The following is a 22,675-nucleotide window of genomic DNA, read 5'->3' as shown; positions in this document are numbered from 1 at the left end:
TAACCTACCCTTAGACCGCCAAAGGAGTTAGAACCCAGCCTACTAAGTTAGCTGATTATGTTCTGAATTTTTCAATGAGGTTAGTGGAGTCAACACTCCTACTGTAATATGTCATTGTTCAATCATTTCAAGAGTTAAATTGTAAATACTGTCGAGGCGACAGAGATTTTTTAGTAGGAGAATGTAACCGCTGTGTCAGAATGGGATGACCCAGAAAGGGGTGGAGTCTGAAATGAAGTAGAATGCTGCAGAACTCATGAGGTTGGAGGAAGCGAGACTACCAGGCTGGGACCTTGATTGATTTTATTAAGCCCTGAACACCTTGTTTAAGGTAACTGCAATGTTGTGGGGAACTAGTGGGAAGGGAGTTTATTTTTTTGCTATATTGTAAATGTTAGAATTTATTGTTTCAGGGTTTTTGTGTATGTCAATGGTGAGAGTTTTCTGGGAACCTTCATCATCTTGAAGCCCATTCACCAAGCCTCAGAAGTCTTCAAAACCAACCACCAGCAAAGAAGAATTGGACTTGGCAATATCAGTAGACTGTAAATAAGGACTTGAAAATGCAAACTTAACAGGACTGCAAAGTGTAAATGTTAAATGTTTTAAAAGTGTTATTTGTTAAGTAAAGTAAACTGTTTTGTTTAAATTTGGTTCTTTGCAACTCCTTCCAAGTACTGCCCCACAGAACCCACAAGCTGAGGTTACACATGCTCCAGCGTTTTTATTTTTTTGGTGTTTTTTCATGTTTCAGCCTTCAGGGGGCGCATTTTTAGAGATATCGGCACCAAAATTTCAGGGTATCATCAAGGGATACCTGACAGGGGAGCTCCACCTCCTTCCGCTGCCCATAGGGGGCATCAAACTCAGGTTTTGCCCAGGGCTCCAGTTTGCCTCGTTACACCCCTGGTTTTCCCTCTTTCCTAAGAGGCCGGCCATGAACTGATGGACTGCTTCTGCAGCCCCCGGTCGGGTGTTCCTTTTGGGTAAGGAAAATGAAATTGGAGGGGGGGGGGAGGCTGAAGCTGCTTCTCTCAGGGATACTCGAGAAACAGAATACTTCGGGGCTGAATGAGTCAAAGTCAAGTCAACCAATCCAGGCACTCCTTGTTAAAAATCATAACAGGTAGCTTGCCAAACTCTTGTCTGCAACCTGTGGCTCTCCAGATGTGCGTGGACTACAATTCCCATCAGCCCCTGCCAGCATGGCCAGCATGGCAGGGGCTGATGGGAATTGTAGTCCATGCACATCTGGAGAGCCACAGGTTGCAGACCCCTATTTAAACCATGTGAGAAGATATTTGCAAGGGTCAAAAGAGAGATTCCCTTGTTACGAGTCTGAAGAAAATGTGCATAAATCTTGCTTGCCTTTCTTCCTGCTTTGGTAGGTACAAGAGCTGAAAAGGACCCCCCAACGCCCCCCACAGGAAAGAGCCAAAGCCCCCCTTTCCCCACAAACAACACAGGATCAGCCGGAGGAAGAAAAAACCAGGAGTCCAGGAAGTTCTTCTTATTAAGGTCCCATAGATTCTGCTTGGACATCATTAATAAAAATCAATCCCTTACTCTACCCTGCAGGTCTGCCTGCTGGATGCGGTTGGGATGGGAGGAAAAACTGATAGGCCACAAATGTTGGCGACGCTGTGGGGGACGGAGAGAGCAGATCCTGTTCCGTTGGGCTGTTGGCTTTCCTCATTATGCAAATGCAGTATTCCTGTCATGGGACCTATCTGAAGAATATATATATGTATATGTATATGTGTGTGTGTGTATATGTATGTATATGTATATGTGTGTGTGTATATATGTATATGTGTGTGTATATATATGTATATGTATGTATGTGTGTGTGTGTGTGTGTATATACACATATGTATATGTGTGTATGTATATATATGTATATATATGTATATATGTGTGTGTGTGTATGTGTGTGTGTGTGTGTATATGTGTGTATATATGTGTGTGTGTATATATGTATGTGTGTGTATGTGTGTATGTATGTATATATATATTTATATGTGTGTGTATATATGTGTGTGTGTGTACGTGTGTGTGTGTACGTGTGTGTGTGTGTGTGTAGAGCCAGAATGGTAGGGTGACTACAGGAATTGATCTCTCAGTGGAGAAAGGAATACTTGTGATTGAGAGCACTTAAGAAGACTGTTTGGGGCTGCTTGGGGGCTGGTGGCTGTCCTTTCTCGGGGGGGGGGGGGGGTTTCCAGGTCACTTTAAGAAATAAGAACACCTGGTGCAGGTAAGCAGGGGGAAAGGATGCATTCGTATGTCCTAAGGTGTTATCTAAGTTTAGAATACGTTACAGGTGGGGAACACTGGGATAAATAACTGCATGCTGTGTTTGTTTGGTATTTTGTGTTTTGATGTTGCGATGGACCAGGGAGGCCACTTGCAGATTCTGGGATGATCAGGAATTGCTAACTTCTCCAGGACAGCAACTGCAGACCAGCAACTGCAGACTCAAAGGGGCTGACAACAGCCAGGAGAGTCTGTTGGTAAAACCCCTGCCTGCCTACGGAGGGAAACGGAACCAAGCCCTGAATTTCACAGCACTTTGGGATGTCAGCATTTTGCAAAATTCGGAATGTTGATATTAATTGCATTTCAGGAAATGGGTTTTCCGTGTTTTAAACAACATGCGTTTCCCCTGCAATGGAACACAGAGGTGGAATCTGTCCTGAACTCTGTCCTGAACTCCAGATCTGGAACTTTGGCTTTTTGGTGTGAAGACTTAGGGATCTTAACTGAAATTCCCTCCTCCGGTTCCCCTTCAAATGTCAGCAAACTCCACGGGAGAGAGATGAACTGAACGTATGTTTCAGTGAAATGACCGATTCTCCGGATTCCCACAACCTCCGCCCCCCCCCCCAAGTCCCTTGAGCAAGACCTCCCCTTCCGTTAGTCCTCCTCTTCCCATATACACAAGTGCCCCGTTGGAAGGCTTCACGGCAGGGGTTGCTCCAGCAGAGGCAGGAGTGGTGGGGGTCGCCAGTTGTTTGTTGCTCATCTGCTGTGGCCCCGAGATGTCACGGCAAGAGGCCCTCAACAGCCACACCTCCTGCCTCCCAGGGGGGGGAGCTCAGCCATGGGCAAAGATGTTATTGGGGGGTGTAGGGGAGAGAGGATTCCTCTGCCGCCTTTGCCTTGTATAGAGACCTGCAGGAGGCTTGGGGTCCACGTGGCCGCGCGGCCCTTAGTCCGAGTAGATGATAAAACCCGAAAAGGTGCTATATTTGTTATTGTTGCCGCCGTGGGCTTTGCCTCCGTCCAGCTTGATGAAAACCTCGTCTCCGGCGTCCAGGTGGAGGATGACACTGTTGCTGGCGTAGTCGTAGTTCTGGTCCGCGTCTTGCGCGATGGCGCTGGCCCTCACCTGCAGCGGGGAAGGTCAGGGGCAGGGGGCAGGGGGCAGGGCAAGACAGGAGGCGGGAGGGGAGGAAGGCCAACAGGGGAAAAGGCAACACTGTTAGTGGCCGTGGGGGAAACAAAAACCCACCTTTCTTTCTTCTGGCTCTGCCAGGATTCTCATATTTGCAGTCCAGCATCATCCCTACCGAGGGTTTGCATCATCCCTACCGAGGGTTTGCATCAGCCCTACCGAGGGTTGGGAAGGTTCTGGGGGGTGAATCCTGAGGAGGGCGGGGCTTAGGGACGGGAGTGGCTTCAGTGGGGCGCAAGGCCATAGGGTCCGCCTTCCAAAGCAGCCATTTTATCCAGGGGAACGGATCTCTGCTGCTTGGAGATGAGTGGGAGACTTCCTGGAGTTTGGCAGCTCTTGGCTTGTCCCCATTATTTGGCCCACAAGATAGGCCCCAATTCCACCTTGTGTCGAATTCCAACCTCTCCAGCTCACAGAAAGAGTCCCGTGTGCAGGTACCCCTGCTGGCACATCCCTGAGGGACAGATTTCTGGTTCTACCTTAGCAAGGGACTATTAGTGTGAAGCATAAAATAGGCCTTTGCCCAGGTTCTTGGCATTCTTTAGTCCAGGGGGATCCCTTCAGATCCTCTGAAGATACCTCAGCCACAGATGCAGGTGAAACATCAGGAAAGAATGCTACTAGAACACGGCCATACAGCCCGGAAAACCCACAAAACCCTAAAGAAGAAGAAGAAGAAGAAGAAGAAGAAGAAGAAGAAGAAGAAGAAGAAGAAGAAGAAGAAGAGGAGGAGGAGGAGGAGGAGGAGGAGGAGGAGGAGGAGGAGGAGGAGGAGGAGTTTGGATTTATATCCCCCCTTTCTCTCCTGCAGGAGACTCAAAGGGGCTGACAATCTCCTTGCCCTTCCCCCCTCACCACAAACACCCTGTGAGGTGGGTGGGGCTGAGAGAGCTCCAAGAAGCTGTGACTAGCCCAAGGTCACCCAGCTGGCATGTGTGGGAGTGCACAGGCTAAACTGAATTCCCCAGATAAGCCTCCACAGCTCAGGCGGCAGAGCTGGGAATCAAACCCGGTTCCTCCAGATTAGATACACGAGCTCTTAACCTCCTACGCCACTGCTGCTCCTAAAGAAAATTCTGTTTGCCCCATTTGCAGGGGCGGTGGGGGTGTGTGTGTATGACATATGGTTATCAGAGGCAGAGAAGAAACCCTCCCACTCCCACAAGAGGTCAGGAAAACAGTAAATATGAAGCAATAAATATGAAATCCAGCCTCAGTGATATTTGTGTGCTGAGACGGCTTCGCTCCCTTCAGGTGGTCCCCCTGAAACTAACATAAGGGGCAGAATCTTGTTTCTTTCAGAAAACCAACAATAACATTAAGCAGAGGAGATTTTCGGAGGGATGCTGTAGATTCTGGGCTCATCCTGCTGCCTGCAGCCCCGCCACTGCCACAAAGATTTCCAGTCTGGCAGGCGAAAGTTAAGCCCTCTGCTCCTCTTTCCAGAGCCCGCGACTCCGTCAGGGATGGATGTTTTGTTGTTATTTTTAACCCCCCTGATCTTCCCGCTTGTTGATCTTCTACAAAAATAGGCAGAGCCCCTGTGGCGGATAAGCCTCCTTCCTGCCACAACGAATATTCCACACAATGAACTCCTGCTTCTGATCGCAGACAAATCCCACCCTGGGCCGCCGTAAGCGGGGATCAGTTGCTTCTCTCCCGGAGGTGCCCAGATATACAGCTGTAATTAAAACCAAACAGTTCGATGAAACTGCAGTACAGAAAAGAAGGACTTTCCTCCATATCCACTCTTCATAAGCCCCTCTGTCTTGGCTCCCAGCCCAGAGTGACACAGCTCAGTGTCGAGGTCTGGAGACGTGTGGTCAAGGGAGGGCGGCCCGCCAGCTGCCCAGGTGGTGCTTGAATGACACTGCTCCGAATCAGGGTCCAAACCAGAGACAGCAGCTTCGTAGAACCAGCCGCAGGGGTCTGCAACCTGCGGCTCTCCAGATGTTCATGGACTACAATTCCCATCAGCCCCTGCAAGCATGTTCATCAGCCCCTGCCAGCATGTTCGTGGACTACAATTCCCATCAGCCCATGCCAATTTGACATGCTGGCAGGGGTTGATGGGATTTGTAGTCCATGAACATCTGGAGAGTCGCAGAATGCAGACCCCTGGTGTAGCCCTTTCAAATGCCACTTTACCATCCACCAAAAGACAGGCTGAGGGAACAGAGGTGAAGCCCTCTTGTTGGGGGTTTTGTGGCTGAGCACGAGCAACCGTGCCTACAGACACTGCAGGGGTCTGCATCCTGCGGCTCTCCAGATGTTCATGGACTACAAATCCCATCAGCCCCTGCCAGCATGTCAAATTGGCATGGGCTGATGGGAATTGTAGTCCACGAACATGCTGGCAGGGGCTGATGAACATGCTTGCAGGGGCTGATGGGAATTGTAGTCCATGAACATCTGGAGAGCCGCAGGATGCAGACCCCTGGTGTAGCCCTTTCAAATGCCACTTTACCATCCACCAAAAGACAGGCTGAGGGAACAGAGGTGAAGCCCTCTTGTTGGGGGTTTTGTGGCTGAGCACGAGCAACCGTGCCACCAAGCCCACCTATTGTGCCACCAAGCCCACCTATTGATTTCCAGCTTCAAACTAAGGAGATTGCCGTTAGTCCCTCTAAAGCTCAGCTGCTGTGCTGTGACGGTGGAGGCTGTCTGTCTGCAGAAGCCGGAGGTCCCGTCCCTCCTGGCCTACAGACACTGCAAAAGGCATTCTGGGATATTCTGGTGCTCTGATTTGCTGGCCTTTGGTCACTAGCGCGCACACACACACACACACACACACACACACACACACACACACACACACACACACACACACACAAACACTCTCACTCACTCACTCACTCAGTCACACCATGGCTGGATCATTTGTAGGATGAGGCAAACTCCAACGGAGGTATGTTTTGCATGTGGTAAAGTCTGTGATGCCCAGCATCTGAGCAGGCTGGGAGGTTTGCCCTGATCATAAACAGTTTGGTGTTTTCCCCTTAAGTAGAAAATGTGTTTGGTTTTATACCCCACCTTTCTCTATTTTTAGGAAGTTTCAAAGCATAATTGCCTCCTTGGGTTGCAAATGCAGTCATCATTGGACAGACCGAGATATCACACAGGATAAAGATGGTATTTGGGGTGCCTGTTTCCTGGGTACATCCCCTTTTGATGTCCTTAAACTGCCTACCTCTTGCTGGCTCAGTCAAAATGGGTCTCAGCCCACTGAGGGTCTTTGCAAACAATATGCTCCTTCAACTGGCAAATACCGCAGTCAAGTTCTGCTTCTTTGCCCTCCTCCCCCCTTCTTGTTTTTTTGCTTCTGTTGAAATCCTTTCAGGAGCTGCCTCTGAGGTGCCTCTGAGGTGCATCTCTCCTCCTCCCCAGAAACCAGCCTGTCCACTGTCACGTGTAGTTGTCATGTGCCTCAAAAACCACGGCAACGGAACATCCCCACAGAGTCCCCCCCCCATGTTCTCCTTGCCTACATAGCTCCCTACATGCCTTGCCACCAGAAGCCTCTTTTAAGCTTTAACACACAACTTTAACACGCAACGTGTAATTGGTGTTTGGAAGATGCTGCCTACATGCCTTGCCACCAGAAGCCTCTTTTAAGCTTTAACACACAACTTTAACACACAACTTTAACACGCAACGTGTAATTGGTGTTTGGAAGATGCTGCCACAGGAGGTGGTGATGGCCACTCACCTGGATAGCTTTAAAAGGGGCTTGGACAGATTTATGGAGGAGAAGTCGATCTCTGGCTACCAATCTTGACCCTCCATATCCATATGCTTTAGCAGACCAGGTGCTCGGGAGCAGCAGCAGCAGCAGAAGGCCATTGCTTTCACCTCCTGCACGTGAGCTCCCCAAGGCACCTGGTGGGCCACTCAAGTAGCAGAGTGCTGGACTAGATGGACTCTGGTCTGATCCAGCAGGCTCATTCTTATGTTCTTATGAATGCACGGAGCTCATTTGCGTATGACCACAGGCCTCTGCGAAGCACCGTAAACTAATCTGGCGCTTTATAAACTACAAACGAACATTAAAATGGCAGTAAAACGATAATCATCACCTTACAAAATAAATGTTGGGAGCTGTTCTCATGGACACTACTCTAGCCCTTGTTTTCCTTATTTATTGCCAGGGAATACATTGACATTCTGTCAGATATAAAACCATCAGAGTCTGAGTGGAAAAATATTAATTTCCTAGTAACAGAATGTAAATGTACATGGGCACAAATAAGAAACTTTGGTCTGATCCAGCTGACTTGTTCTTATGTTCTTATGTTCTAACTATGCAATTGACATATTGCTGTAATGTTATGACAATCTAACAAGTTCCCTAAATAAATAAATTCCTTCCTTTTATCCATCTTTAAAAATCAAGTTTCTAACTCTTTTCACTGTGGAGATATAAGGGGAAAGGCCAAGCCTCCAGGACAAAAAAGGGTTAGATACTTGTTTTCAGTGCTCTCTGCTCCAAAGGGAAATAACCCAGGTAAAAGCTGGGCGTTCTCTTCACTTGGGGAAGTGGGGCAGAGGTGGGATCCAGCAGGTTCTCACCAGTTCCCGAGAGTGGGTTACTAATTATTTGTGTGTGCTGAGAGGGGGTTACTAATTGGGTACGCTTTTCCATCTCCACACCCTCGCCTCCCCGAGAGGCATCCTGCCTTTGAACGTGAAGGTTCCATATAGCAATTGCGACTAATAATGTCACTCCCTGAACTGGGTTAATCCCTTTCAGGTACTGCAGTTCGTTGACTCTCAGCCTTTTGTACCTTTTATCTCACCAGTCTCTATCAAAGAACCGGTGTGTTTCACCATTGCTGTGTTCAGATTTGTGAGTTGGGGCATTTTCTATAATGTGATAATGATTTAGAAATGACCTGGTGCAAAAAAATTTGGGGGGGTCGTGGTGGGGTGGCTGCCCATGGGGGGGCATCCAACTCAGGTTTTGCCCAGGGCTCAGGTTTGCCTAGGTACGCCTCGGCCCCCTTTGCTGAGAGGGGGCTGGCGAGGGAACCTGTTACTAAAATTTTTGGATCCCACCACTGAAGTGGGGGTGCAACTCTGACTGATTCAGCCATTAGCTCAGCATGACGTGTGCCACACAAGGCAAGGGAGTCCTAATATTCCCAAGTGCTGCTGGGGAAAATGGCATGGGAGGGAAGGCCAAACTCCCTCTTTGCCACACTCACAAGCAAAATCCAGCCCTACGGACCTTGAAAAATGTTACCTCCCCACAGTCCCATATGCCAGGAGTTGGGTCAGAGGGCCCCTGACCTGACTCTTTCCCCCTGTATTTTCTGGTATTTGGGCAGGATCCCCTCCACTCCCCTGCTGTCTTCAGAGAGCACCCACACTCGCTCCGCAAGAGAGGAAAGAATCACAGCCAGATCACCTCCTGCCTCTGCTTCCGTTTCTAAATCCACGCGCGTGGCATTGCGCACTCTGTCCTAGCTGTCATGTTCCCACGCCTTCCGGGTGTAAATCAAGGGTGCAGCGGCTCCTGTGTCAAAAGCAGATCGCTTCCTTTTAAGCACTCCTCCCCAGCATTGGCCCCTCCAGTGGGTGTTTGACAGCGAGAACCATGTGACCGGCTTCTCTCCCAAGAGCTCTCTTAATTAGGACGGAGGCACAGTTGCTGCGCATTTGCAAACCCCCCAAGGGGAAGGAGGGCTTCGTTATCTGCATGAGCTTGAAAACCGTGCCCCCGGCTACCATGCCCATGTTTTGCAGCATGGTCATCTCCCAACCACCACCAGTGTAGAACCAAAGACTGGGTGCGAGGAGGTCAGGAGCCAATGGGAGGGACCGTAGCTCAGTCGCTGGGCACCTTCAGTCGCTGGGCCCAGGAACAGTCGCTGGCCAGAAGGATCGGGCAGAAAGAGACCGTTCAGAGAAGGTAGAGAGGGGGGCTGGTTGGAGCAGTTCCAGGAAGGCAATGTTTTGGGCCCAAATGCTACCTCTGGCTCAAAAGGCCACTCAGAGGCTCATTCCGCACATGGAGAATAATGCACTTTCACACTGCTTTCAGTGCTCTTTGAAGCTGTGCGGAATGGCAAAATCCACTTGCAAACAGTTGTGAAAGTGGTTTGAAAACGCATTATTTTGCGTGTGCGGAAGGGGCCAGTCTGTCATCCACCAAAGGACAGGGGGAGGGAAGAGGGAGAGAGAAGGGCCACGCTTGGCCAGTCCCGTGGGTGGGAGCTGTCGTGGGGTTGGTGCTGGGGCCTCAGTGAGTCACCTGGGGCCTGTCTGGCGGCTGTGCAGGTTTGGGAGCCTTGCCCATTTCTTTCCACTGAGCCCAGCGATACCTGCGCGGCTTGGTCAATTTTGCCCTGTGCGGACGAGAAACTGGCACGGGGCTCTAGACAGGTGCACGTGTGGAGGGGAGGGTGTGGAGGAGTTGCTCCCTAGGCACCTGAGAGTACAGGTGAGCAGGTCTGAGAACAGACACTTCTGATCCAGGCCTCTTTTCAAGCAGGCATCAGCAGGTGCTGCACACGAAGTCTCGTGATACGGAGCCACCCGGCCCAGCCTGTCCGCTCCAACAGGGAACAGAGCGACTGCTGTCTCCTCAGAGACTCAGCCCTGCCACCTCTTCCATGGCCGATTCAGGGAAGGAAATGGCCTGGCGGAATGGACAAGCTGGAACGGGTCCAGAGGAGGGCAACCAAAACTGTCAAAGGTCTGGAACCCATTCCCCACAAGGAGAGCCTTAGGGAGCTGGGGATGGTTAGTTTGGTGATGAGAAGGTGAAGAGGTGACATGGTAGCCATGTTTAGATATTGGAAGGGAGGTCCTGTTGGTGAGGGAGCAAGCTCGTTTTCTGCAGCTCCAGACACCAGGACTGGGAGTGATGGATTCAAGGTGAAGGAAAAGAGATTCCCACTAAACATTAGGAAGAACTTCCTGACTGTCAGGGCTGTTTTCACTGCCTCGGAGAATGGTGGAGTCTCCTTCTTTGGAGGTTTTGAAAGAGAGGCTGGATGGCCATCTGTCAGGAGTGCTTTTGATAGCAGAGTCACAACTGAATTATCCCATTTCTGATCTTGTTGTTAATAAAGGTGAAATTATGTTTTGTTTCTTTATAAGTTAGATAGGAACAAGTTGTATTAGGTAGAATGAAGGAATTACTGTTGTATTTTTGTATTTGTGTCTGCATGGAACCTCCTGTGCTCAAGGCAGGAATCCACCCCTGCTCCACCTGGGCACGACCCTTTCATTTGCTAAAACCAGGAATGGACGTTTGACAAAAGGGTCCCGGAAGAAGCGCCTCCATCTGCCTTAATCCCACCAGCAGGCAGATAAGGGTGCCGTCGTCGTTAGGTTTAGTCTCCTGACCTCAAGCACCCAAAGGACTCTTTTGTGTTTTTCCCGCCTGTGCCTACGTCATCGCCTCGCCCTGCTTCGGCCGCGAAATTCAAGAAGGGAGTGCCCTCTGGACTCTAATTGGTTCCCATGTATTTGCGAATGAATGGTTGTAGGTTGTCCTGTACCCTCCTGGATTCCCAGGCGGGGGATCGAAGCCACCTGTGGGCAATTCACGCATCAATTCACGTTGTTGTAAAGCTGCTAGGCAGTTCCAGTTGCTGTAGTGTGGAGGTGCTGACACGTAGGTCAGCATCTCAATAAACTCATTTTTATTTTCATTATTCTCACTGTGTTGGGTCCTGTTTCTGTTCCTCTGCGCTGCTGAGAACTGGCGGATCTGGGAGAATAAAAGTTACCCAGGCAGCACGGTAACACTTTGATGGTGTGTTCCTGCATTGAGGAGGGTTGGACTTGATGGCCCTCAGGGTCTCTTCCAACTCTATGATTCTATGGAACTTAACAAACTAATCATATGCATATTTTGAACAAATACGAGATCTGTATTCTCTGCGGCAGTCCTCCAATACAACACGGAAGCCGTAAAGAGCATAAGCGGGCAGTCTAGACGTCGCTGTTCACAACACCGTAATTCCGGGTTCTTCCTTCACCGCTGTATGTCAGGATACGAAACAGCGCGTTGCTAAAAGAGGGAGCCACAGCAGTGCATCAGGGACAGTCAATTGGAAGACCACCAGGCATTTCTCTTGAGCGGTTCCCTTTTTTAGCAACACGCTGTTTTGCATCCTGACATGTAGCATTGAAGGAAGCCCCCCACCAAAGGGCCCGAGGCAGCTTCTGTCGTTGCCCAATGGCGAAGACCGTCCCTGCCAGCAAGGAAGATGAGCAGAAACCTCCCAGAGGGCCAAGCACGGGGCGTGGTGGGGGGTGGGGGGGTGGTATATGTTTGCTGCTGGTGGATTTGCCTGCTGATCCAGAAGGGCTACTTAAATCTTTGGCTGCTGGCTTTTGTGCAGTTTTAAAAATAAAATAAAGAACTAGCAAGGACGGTCGTAATTAGCTGCCTGCGTGCCAACACAGTATGGCTCTCCACATTCTCCACCCAGCCCTATTTCTGTCCTTCCCGTCACAGCGTTGCCTCCCGCACCCCCCACCCCCCCCCAGCTGCGTCTGCTAGCTCAATGCCAGGGCGGGGAGAGGCAGTTGGGGGGCTGTCACCAGGGCCATTTATCTCCCCTTGTTAAAGGGGCTGCTGCCTTGTCACAGCGCCGGAGCCCGTTTATGACATTATCCTCCAACTAGTGAAGATAAATTGCTGCTCCGGAGCAGTCTCCTGCCAGGCTGATTCCTTTCCTAGGTGAATGTCAGGGAAATGGGCTTCAGCTGATTGGATTTGAATGTGTGGAGCCGAGTCTGGGGGTGCCGGGGAGACACCCCCCGTGGGACTTCTGTTCTCCAATCCCAGAAGTCTCAGAGGCTCCAAACTGTGGGAGTTACGGGATCGAAACCACCCGTGGGCAAGTCACGCAGCAGCACTGCCGTGCCGCCGGGGAACACCCCAGTTTCTTCCATTGGAAGCTGCCCTCTGGGGAGCTGCTTTTCATTCCAGCAGGCCCTCCGGAGGACCCAGATATGGGGCTTCCTAACTAGAATTGGGGGGAAAAACGCTCATAAATCATGGGCATAAAAAGTTGCAAAACGTATCAGATGCCAGAAACACAACCAGGGTCTAAATCGGAAGCCTCCAACGACCAGACGGTCTTCCTGCCCCCCCCCCACGCCCACCCCCCCAGCCCTGTTTCTTGCGCTTTATTCCTTGGGAGGGAGTTTTGATCAGGGAAACGGTTTAAGAGGAGAGTGTGTGGTGTCCTGCCTTGCCATCAAAGACCTGCTTATTTATTATTAAGTCACCCAGTTGAAAAACTGAGATAAACGCTTTTCAAATAGGACCCCTGAAATAAATCATTAAATAAAATAGCCCCCTCCTTCCCCCACCCCCTAGGCAAAAGGAAAGGCACAGTTTCCCCCCGCCCACCCCCAGCACTCCTGCCAGCCCTCCAGACTCCAAGTTCAAATTCCCTCATTCATCCCTGAAGCTGTTAGGACTTGGGCTGCCTTCTTTGGCTCATTCCGCACATGCAGAATAATGGACTTTCAAACTGCTTTCGGTGCTCTTTGAAGCAGTGCGGAATAGCAAAATCCACTTGCAAACAGTTGTGAAAAGTGGTTTGAAAACGCATTATTTTGCGTGTGCGGAAGGGGCTATCGAGCAAAAGGGGCCAAGAACTAATCTGGAACCAGAAAGGCTGTTTTGCATGGGGAGAGCAACAGCTAAGAAAGGCCGAGCACAGCCTTGGGAGGACCCCCACAGCCGCTCCCCTCTGGGAGTCTGGGGTAGGGTTCGCAGCCTCGCCGCTAGTGGAAAGAGCCCGTTTGGTTTGGCTGAGCTCATGTGGTTCGGCTGAGATCTTTGCAAGTCCTGGTGCTGTCATCCATGAGAAACTGCTTCTCCCAGAGATTGGGATGCAGAACTTATCCCCGCTTGGGGAAAGGCAGAGAGCAGCGAGGCACCCTCGGCAGACCCCTGCCCCCCCGGCCTCACCGAAGCGGCTTCGAGGCTTCCAAAAAAAGAGCTGTATAAATTCATCATAAATATAATTTTCAAAGAACAGGGGAATGACATAAATATCAATCATATCATAAATATCATAAATATCAATAAGGAAAAATTTGGAAGTGAAAATGGAAAAACGTGCCACACACACACACACACACACACACACACACCAAGGTTGTGCTACAAGACTCCGGAACCCTCAAGTCTGAATGTTACAAATACAGTTAGAGATTTTTTTCCCCAAGGAGTTTCTCAAGCATAAGTTTGACGCCTTCCCCATTTACCATTCGGGCAGTTCCCAAATAGGAGAGATGTGCTACATTTCCAATGTATGCTGAATTTGTCAGGGTACAAAACAACAGGACAGAAGCAGCGAGGCTCTGAATGTTACAACCCTGACCTGCCTCTCCGAAGCTGGCACAAAGCAGACAACTCTCTCTCTCTCTCCCGTGTGGGAATGTATCGGGATGCCTCAACTCCACGCTCTGGCCCCGAAAAACCACTGGGTGTCTAAAACAAGTTGCAGCACATTCATTCTGAAAGTCGACAACAGACAATGTGGAATTGAAATGTCCGCTTGGCAGTGATCCCCTGGCTTCTGTCAAGGCCCACAACGTGCCGGTGGGGACTTCAGCTGGCTCTGGCCATTTCCAGCAGGGTGCCCGGCAGCCCCAGATTAATTAATGCAGAGTGTACAGGAGAAAAAGGACAGGGGAACGTCTGTCTGTTTAAAGGCAGCCAAATGCACTGTGGCATAAGCGTTCCTGGCCTCCGTTTGCAGAATTTGTTCACATTTGTGAAAAACCCCGTCTGTGTTAGCAAATTCACACAATCGGAAAAACACCCTGAGTAAACCAGCTGATGAAGAAGAAGAAGGAGAGGAGGAGGAGGAGGAGAAGAGGAGGAGAAGGAGAAGGGAGGAGAAGGAGAAGAGGAGAAGGAGAAGAGGAGAAGGAGAAGAGGAGAAGGAGAAGGAGAAGAAGAGGAGGAGGAGGAGGAGGAGAGGAGGAGGAGGAGGAGGAGAAGGAGAAGGAGAAGGAGAAGGAGAAGGAGAAGGAGAAGGAGAAGGAGAAGGAGAAGGAGAAGAAGAAGAAGAGGAGGAGGACGAGGAGGAGGAGGAGAGGAAGAGGAAGAGGAAGAGGAAGAGGAAGAAGATAAGGCCCTGTCTGTGTTAGTAAATTCACACCATCGGAAAAACACCCTGAGTAAACCAGCTGATGAAGAAGAAGAAGAGGAGGAGGAGGAGGAGGAGGAGGAGGAGGAGGAGGAGGAGGAGGAGGAGAAGGAGAAGGAGGAGAAGAAGAAGAAGAAGAAGAAGAAGAAGAAGAAGAAGAAGAAGAAGAAGAAGAACAACAACAACAACAACAACAACAACAACAACAACAACAACAACAACAACAACAACATAATAGATAGATAGTTTAATACGGCCAAAGGCCAGCAAAGACAAAACAAAACAACAGCACACATCCACAACAGCAAATTACAACAATTATTACAGCTAACCATTTACATGAATGTTTGACTTTCAGCTCATCCCTGATTAAGTAGGCCCTTGCGTTTTTTATACGCCAATGCACAGAACTTTGCTACCTGCTGGGAGATGGTTGCATCCTTGTCTTCCTAATCTCTTGGTCAGAATCCCTTGCAATTATCAAGCTGTGTTGCACAAGCAGAGGTAAAATAAAGAGCTCTCTTTCTGCCTTATGCAGCATGCAGTGTAGCAAGATATGTATCATAGAATCAACATCCCCAGAATTACAAACACATTTCCTCAAATGCCAAGGGGTTTTCCCAAATCTGCCTATAAGCATGGATGATGGAAATGCGTCAAACCGTGCTCTAGAAAAGGCCCATCGGTATTTGGCTATGGTAATGTGTTGAATGTAGGGGGCCATTACTGTACCACTACCAGATTTCAATGGTCTATATAGAGCAGGAAGTGAGGCATTATCATTTTGGTAGTCAATGTCATCCAATCGTTGATATACCATCTTAAGAGCTAAGGGCAAGTCCCATTCAAGCATCAGCATAGGGTCTAGCCCAATCTGTTTAAGCTTCAGGATAATCTTCTCCGACCAGATTGGATATGGTGATGTTGACAGAAATGCTGGTAATAGGCCCTGGGGGTGTAGGTGGACTTTAATCCAATATTTGATGGCTCTCTTCCAGACTATAGTTTCCACTTTAGCTATTCCTGCTTCATGTCTCAATACAGTGTCAACAACAACATAAGAACTAGCTTGCTGGATCTGAAGAGAGTTCATCTAGTCCAGCACTCTGCTACTTCCAGTGGCCCACCAGGTGCCTTTGGGAGCTCATATGCAGGATGTGAAAGCAATGGCCTTCTGCTGCTGCTGCTGCTCCTGAGCACCTGGTCTGCTAAGGCATTTGCAATCTGAGATCAAGGAGGATCCAGATTGGGAACCATGGATCGACTTCTCCTCCATAAATCTGTCCAAGCCCCTTTTAAAGCTATCCAGGTGAGTGGCCGTGACCACCTCCTGTGGCAGCATCTTCCAAACACCGATCACACGTTGCGTGAAGAAGTGTTTCCTTTTATTAGTCCTAATTCTTCCCCCCAGCATTTTCAATGGATGCCCCCTGGTTCTAGCATTGTGAGAAAGAGAGAAAAATTTCTCTCTGTCAACATTTTCTACCCCAAGAAGAAGAAGAAGAAGAAGAAGAAGAAGAAGAAGAAGAAGAAGAAGAAGAAGAAGAAGAAGAAGAAGAAGAAGAAGAAGAAGAAGAAGAAGAAGAAGAAGAAGAAGAAGAAGAAGAAGAAGAAGAAGAAGAAAGGCAGCCCACACCATCCCCCTTCTGTAAGCATACTAGATACGCGGCCGTGAATAAGACTAGTGACCTAGAAATGCTGGGGCAGATTCTGTCACGCTGTCAGTGTTTCGATCCTCCGCGCGTGGCTGCGCCTTCTGTATAGCTCCTCCGGAGAGATAGATTTGTTGCTAGAGGTGGCAAATTATTGTCAAGCAAGCACAATAGACTCAAAGTGATATTGACAGTTCGAGGGCCGGATCCTTACTCCACCACCACGCCAGCAACTCCTCGCACCACCAGAAAAGAATACTAATGGCCCCCAGCCCGTCTCCAAGTACAATGTACGTGCGTGCGGAAGGGGGAGGGGCTCTCTCCAGGTGCTCGTCAAATGGCCAAAGCAAGCAGCCGCTTCAGGTGGCGAACGCGGTTTCCAGGGGCTCCAATGAAGCCGTGCGCCAATCCAAAGAGGAGCCCCCAGGATTTCCTTATAACCTTGCAGAGGGTGCTTGGGGGTCGTGTGTGCGTGTGTGTGTGTGTGTGTGTGTGTGTGTGTGTGTGTGTGTGTGTCCTGGCCAGATAAGCAGGACAGTGAAATGCTTTGGTCCGGTTCTGCAAAGCTGCTTGTCAAAATCTTGTGGGGACAGTTAAATTTTAACTTCCCAGTCAGTTGTCAGAAACGGAGGGCGCCTCGTGGTGGGCTGGGGGCAGATGCACAGCTCTGGGTGTTAAATGTGCAGTATACACAGGATTGCCGTGTGCTGCCTTTCTGGGAGGAACGCGCGCAGATTGCGAACACAAATGTCTGGACCTTGTGGGATCCCAGGGAACGCTGCCCTTTAGTGGGAACAGGTGTATACATTGGGAGAACACACTCTTACGTTATCAGTTTGGGAATTCACTCTGCCTGGTTCTGAGAGTCCCTGAGCGCCGCCGCCCCCCCCCCCCCGCAGTTCACCTCTAGGTAGGGGTCATGCCCCCAGAAAAGCTCTTATTAAGCCTCGGTTGTTCCTTCAGTCACAATGGGTTTAGTGCCTTTTGTTTAAGGGAGGGAACTTTAGTTGGACCCTGTCCCTTTGAGAAATCCCCCTAGAGGCTGTCTTCCTTTCATTACCCAGTAGTACCCCTGTTCAGTTTAGTTTTTAGTCTAAGGTGCCAGGGAAGCCGGAAGGCTGTACCATCTGCTATGTCTAAGGTGTATAGAGGATCAAGTGAAGGTGTCAACAGAAAGTAGAATGCAAATAAAGGACAGTGAAGGAGCCAAGAGGAAGCCCAGACAAAGTGGACTTTCCTGGAAGGAGTCATGAAAGGATAAAAGTCTCAAGCTTCAAGTTGTTCTAGTCCAGCTTTATTTTAATCAGACCCTGAGAGGAGGAGGAGGAGGAGGAGGAGGAGGAGGAGGAGAAGGAAGAGGAAGAGGAAGAGGAAGAGGAAGAGGAAGAGGAAGAAGAAGAAGAAGAAGAAGAAGAAGAAGAAGAAGAAGAAGAGGAGGAGGAGGAGGAGGAGGAGGAGGAGGAGGAGGAGGAGGAGGAGGAGGAGGAGGAGGAGGAGGAGGAGGAAGAGTTTGGATTTATATCCCCCTTTCTCTCCTGCAGGAGACTCAAAGGGGCTGACAACCTCCTTGCCCTTCCCCCCTCACAACAAACACCCTGTGAGGTAGGTGGGGCTGAGAAAGCTCCGAGAAGCTGTGACTAGCCCAAGGTCACCCAGCTGGCATGTGTGGGAGTGCACAGGCTAATCTGAATTCCCCAGATAAGCCTCCACAGCTCAGGCGGCAGAGCTGGGAATCAAACCCGGTTCCTCCAGACTAGATACACGAGCTCTTAACCTCCTACACCACTTCTAAGCTACAAAACCTCTCTCTTTTTTTGAACTGTTAAACCTTGCTTGTGAGTCTCCCACTCTGTTCTGGCCGAGTACAGGGCACCTCAGACTGTTTAACTTGGGGGACAGAGCAGCAGGGTCAGGGTCACCTGAAGTGGGCCGCGGAGAGGCCAAATATGCTCAGGACACTTCCAGACGACAACTTCTTTCTTGCCCAATAACTTTGCCATCATTCCTCATCTGCTGGAGGAGGTTGGATCATACTCCACTCAGCCCTGCCATGCTGGCAGGGGCTGATGGGAATTGTAGTCCATAACATCTGGAGTGCCAAAGGTTCGCCACCACGGTTCTAGCCTCTTTCCTGCTCCTGCAGAGGTGGGGAGCTGTCGCACGCCAGCCTACACTCCACAGATGTAAGTTCACATAATGATTATTTATTTCCCTTGTGGAACTTGGGTTTTGCCAATTTATAGGGGGCAGAATTCTTAGTGTCTTTGCCAAAGAACAATTCCCAGGATCTTGAAGGAAAGGGACTGAAATTTACACCGGTATAAAATCAATACCTGTCTGTTGTGCATTTCATCTCAATTACAGTACTTTGTCATGAGGAAACAGCTACAAGAGGGACTCTGCTGCATCCCAATAAAATGTTGGCTGGTGGGTGGGATCACTCCGATTTGCGTTCCTTCCTTTGGATACACATTTGGCGTCAGGGAAGGGGCCTTATCACAGGTTCCCGAGAGTAGGTTACTAATTATCTGTGTGTGCCGAGAGGGGGTTACTAATGGGTGATTTTGCCCCATGATTTTTGCCTTAGTTACGCCCCTCCTCTCAGCAGTAGCGCGCAGAACTGGAAGCAGTCTAGCAGGAGGTGCACCGGCGTGCGTGGTAGCCTTCCGTTTCGCGCAGCATCTGCGTTTCACAGTGGCTGCCGCCCCGCCACAGCCCTGCCCAGGAATGCCCATCCCCGAATGCCTGGCCACGCCCCCGTCGTGCCCCGCCCAGCCCCATTGGCGCTACGCCACAGTTTGAATCCCACCACCATGGGAACCTGTTACTAAAATTTCTGGATCCCACCACTGGCGTAAGTGCCTCTGCACCAATGTAAATACCCCTTACGCTGGCATCAGTGACATTTACATGGGCACTGGGGTCACACTGCATCCACAGCCTTTCCCCCTGCCCCCTTTCTGGACTGCCCAGTGAGTCTTCTTGTACTGAACGGGATTTCTTTCTGAGTGCACCTGCGTAGGGTCGTTCTGCCGCTCAGCGGAGGACGGCGCTTCCTCCTCGCACTTGCCAGCAAAGCCCCTCCGGCAGCAGAGAGTTGCCAAAATAGTTCAAGAGACAGATCACAGTCATTGAGAGGTGAGTTATTTCCCCTGGAGACTGGAATAGCTCTGATCACTGGTAGACATCTATTACAAGGGACGCTGGCTGTCCCGAGCTGCCACGGTTGATTTACGGACATAACGATCCTGCCTCGTTCATCCAGGGTGACCAGGCACGGGCGGCTCCGCTGCTCTCCTGAGACGCAGAGCCCTTCTAAGTGGCTCTTCTGAGTGACTGGGGAGTGGGTGGGGGGGGGGCACAGAAGACCCTCCACATTATACGCTTTTCCGCCCTCTGATGATCCTGAACTCTGAGAAGCACCAGAGAGGGCTTGACATGCATTGCTTGAGCCGGCTTCCTCACAGAGGTTTTTCTCAGCTGTGGCTTTCAAAGGCATTTTCCCCACAGACCAGATATCCTGGGATAAGGAGGTGAAACAGCCCAGTTCCGCCATGACTTCCACACGGCTTCTGGGCTTAAATTGGGCCCGCCCCGCAAGATTTCCCTTATCCTGCAGCTATCAAAAAATGATACAATACTAGAACCAGGGGGCATTCATTGAAAATGCTGGGGGGAAGAATTAGGACTAATAAAAGGAAACACTTCTTCACGCAACGTGTGATTGGTGTTTGGAATATGCTGCCATAGGAGGTGGTGATGGCCACTCACCTGGATGGCTTTAAAAAGCGCTTGGACAGATTGATGGAGGAGAAGTCGATCTCTGGCTACCAATCTTGATCCTCCTTGATCTGAGGTTGCAAATGCCTTAGCAGACCAGGTGCTTGGGAGCAGCAACAGCAGAAGGCCCTTGCTTTCACCTCCTGCACGTGAGCTCCCAAAGGCCACTGGTGGGCCACTGCGAGTAGCAGAGTGCTGGACTAGATGGACTCTGGTCTGATCCAGCAGGGGCGTTCTTATGTACTTATGATAAAATTGGAGGGTCTTTTTTAAAAGCCTGGGCCGCTCCCACTCCTGTGCAAACACCGCGGAAGATGCACCCGTTTATTATTCCTGCTTTGCCGCCTGCTCTCCCCGCCTCATGGCTACAGCCAATCAGAACGTCAGAAAAAACAGGAATGTTCGTGCATGCTCAGAAATCTACTTAAACTACATAAACGTATGTAGGCTAGGTAAACATAAACGTTCATGTGGAAAATGAAAATAAACCGGGGGCTCGTGCATAATTCACCGGAGTTCTTCCTCCTGGCCCGAAGACGCTGATGGGGCAGCTGTTCGAAGGGAGAAGCCGAGATACAAACAACCCAGTACGTTTGATCCTGGTTTTCCCTCGGGATATTATGTCTGTGGGGAAAATGCCCAACAGGAGTATTTCTTTTTTGGGAACATCTACATGAGATGCTCCGGTTGTCCTTTCTGGGTCCTGCGTATGCTCTTCTCCCAACCTCTTTGGACAGAGGGCAACCCAAGAGCCTGGAAAGGAAGTTGTACATTTTCCGAGGACTCTCCCGCACCAAGACCATTTTCCTCACCAGCCCCTGGCAGACACCATTTTCCTTTTTTCACCATCAGAGGTCTATATGAGGGGCTCAAAATAAATTGGTAAAAACTTTACAGCTGTAGCACCAGAGCAGATTTTTAAACTTAATCAATAGACAACAACACATTGAACACATCCCATATGTGGCCTTTTGGGCAGATCAGCAGGCAAAGAGCAGTTAGGAGTGGCTGATGGAGTGCCCAGAGCACTCCTGTGCGAGAGGGCTCCATTTCCAGCCCCTCGGCCTTCACAGCGACAACGAATGCAGAACAGAGAATCCCCCCCCCCCCAATGAGGAGGCAGCTTTGGTAAGCCTGGCGACCCCCTTGTAAGGTAGGCCACACTTGGGAGCTGAGTGCAAAAATACTTTTAGGGCACTGAGTTAATTACCAAGTTGAGATTCAAACTCAGGGGCCGTTTGCTTAACTACTATGCTGCACGATCTCACTGCCCGGCATTTGGCCCTTGAGCAGAAGTAGTGGGCTATATCGAGGGACCCCTCCCAAAGATCACACGAGGAGGAAGAAGAGTTGGTGTTTATACCCTGCTTTTCTCTACCAAGTCTCAAAGGGGCTTGCAATCACCTTCCCTACACAGACACCTGGCAAGGTTTAAGAGAGTTCTGACTGAACCGTGACTAGCTCAAGATCACCCAGCAGGCTTCATAGAGTAGAGGGTTTCTCCAGATGCCAGGAAGTCCACTCCCATCAGCTCTCTCTACCAGCATGGCCAATTGGCCATGCTGACAGAGGCTGATGGGAATTGTAGTTCCTGAACATCTGGAGAGCCGCAGGTTCCCTACCCCTGATGTAGAGGAACAGGGAATCAAACCCGGTTTTCCAGATTAGAGTCTGACACTTTTAACCACAACACTGAAAAAAGGGGCGGGGCGGGGCTGTTAAGCCTTCCTTCTTGCATCATTTTCCCAACTGGGAATAGCCCCTCAGAACTACAATTTGCCCAACTGATATAATACATTCATTCAACAAGTCTAATTGGGATTTGTTATGTTTCCCCAGTGGAGGAGACGACAGCTGGGGGGGGCATACCGTGGTGGTGAACCTATGGCACTCCAGATGTTCATGGACTACAATTCCCATCAGCCTCTGCCAGCATGGCCAATTGACCATGCTGGCAGGGGTTGATGGGGATTGTAGTCCATGAACATCTGGAGTGCCATAGGCTCACCACCACAGCTGGGAGGAAAATTCTGGGCACCACAGTCCCAGTAGGAAAATTGTGCTTGCTTTTTGATGGATGAAAAATGCTCCTTAACTCATCTGCAAGGAATGCACGCAGCTTGGCCATTCATCTCCTGGGCAAAATCCCCCGTATCCCAAGGGACCTTTACATCCCTGTTGGGCACCCACTGGGACACGGTCACGAGCTGTGTGGAGAAATGCCCTCCACGTTGGGCTACATCACACTGCTAAGAATGTTGGGGCTGCAAAACCCGCACATTCATTCTAAGGCATTTCTCTGTGAGTGCCAGGACAAGAAATAGGAGAGCGCTTAATTGCTCTCGAGTACCTCTGTCCTACTGATGGCCACTGCAACCACCCAGTACTTAAGGGCCTGGTTGTTCAACTGCTTCCTAGAGCTACCTCACTCCTTGGCAGGGGTGAGACAACAGGGAGACAGAGATGCTATTCATGGAAAATAATAGGACTGACCTGTGGGGCACACAGGGGGTGGGGGGGGGGGCGGGGGCGTCAATCAAAGGAGTTAAGTTCCCTGCACACAGCGGGAATGATGTCTGTCCTGGGTGATTCCATCTTGGGATAACTTGGAGGAAGACTCTCTCCCAGGTGGGCTGCAGCTGGAGGGCTGCCGT

General features: G+C 50.1%; 1 protein-coding gene across 1 annotated transcript in view; it reads right to left on the bottom strand.

Moving 5' to 3' along the window:
- Positions 1–2,011: 2,011 nt before the first annotated feature.
- The window catches only part of C1QL1 (complement C1q like 1), a 40,798-nt gene continuing 20,134 nt past the window's right edge, over positions 2,012–22,675 (bottom strand). Inside the window, exon 2 of the mRNA XM_048517328.1 lies at positions 2,012–3,391. Coding sequence (XP_048373285.1) covers positions 3,212–3,391 — 180 coding nt within the window. The 3' untranslated portion in view covers positions 2,012–3,211. The remainder of the gene's footprint in view (positions 3,392–22,675) is intronic.

Source organism: Sphaerodactylus townsendi, linkage group LG15 (genome assembly GCF_021028975.2).
Source record: "Sphaerodactylus townsendi isolate TG3544 linkage group LG15, MPM_Stown_v2.3, whole genome shotgun sequence".
NCBI classification, from domain to species: Eukaryota; Metazoa; Chordata; class Lepidosauria; order Squamata; family Sphaerodactylidae; genus Sphaerodactylus; species Sphaerodactylus townsendi.
Note: the sequence above shows the minus strand (reverse complement) of the source record. Positions and strands in the feature narration are given on the sequence as shown.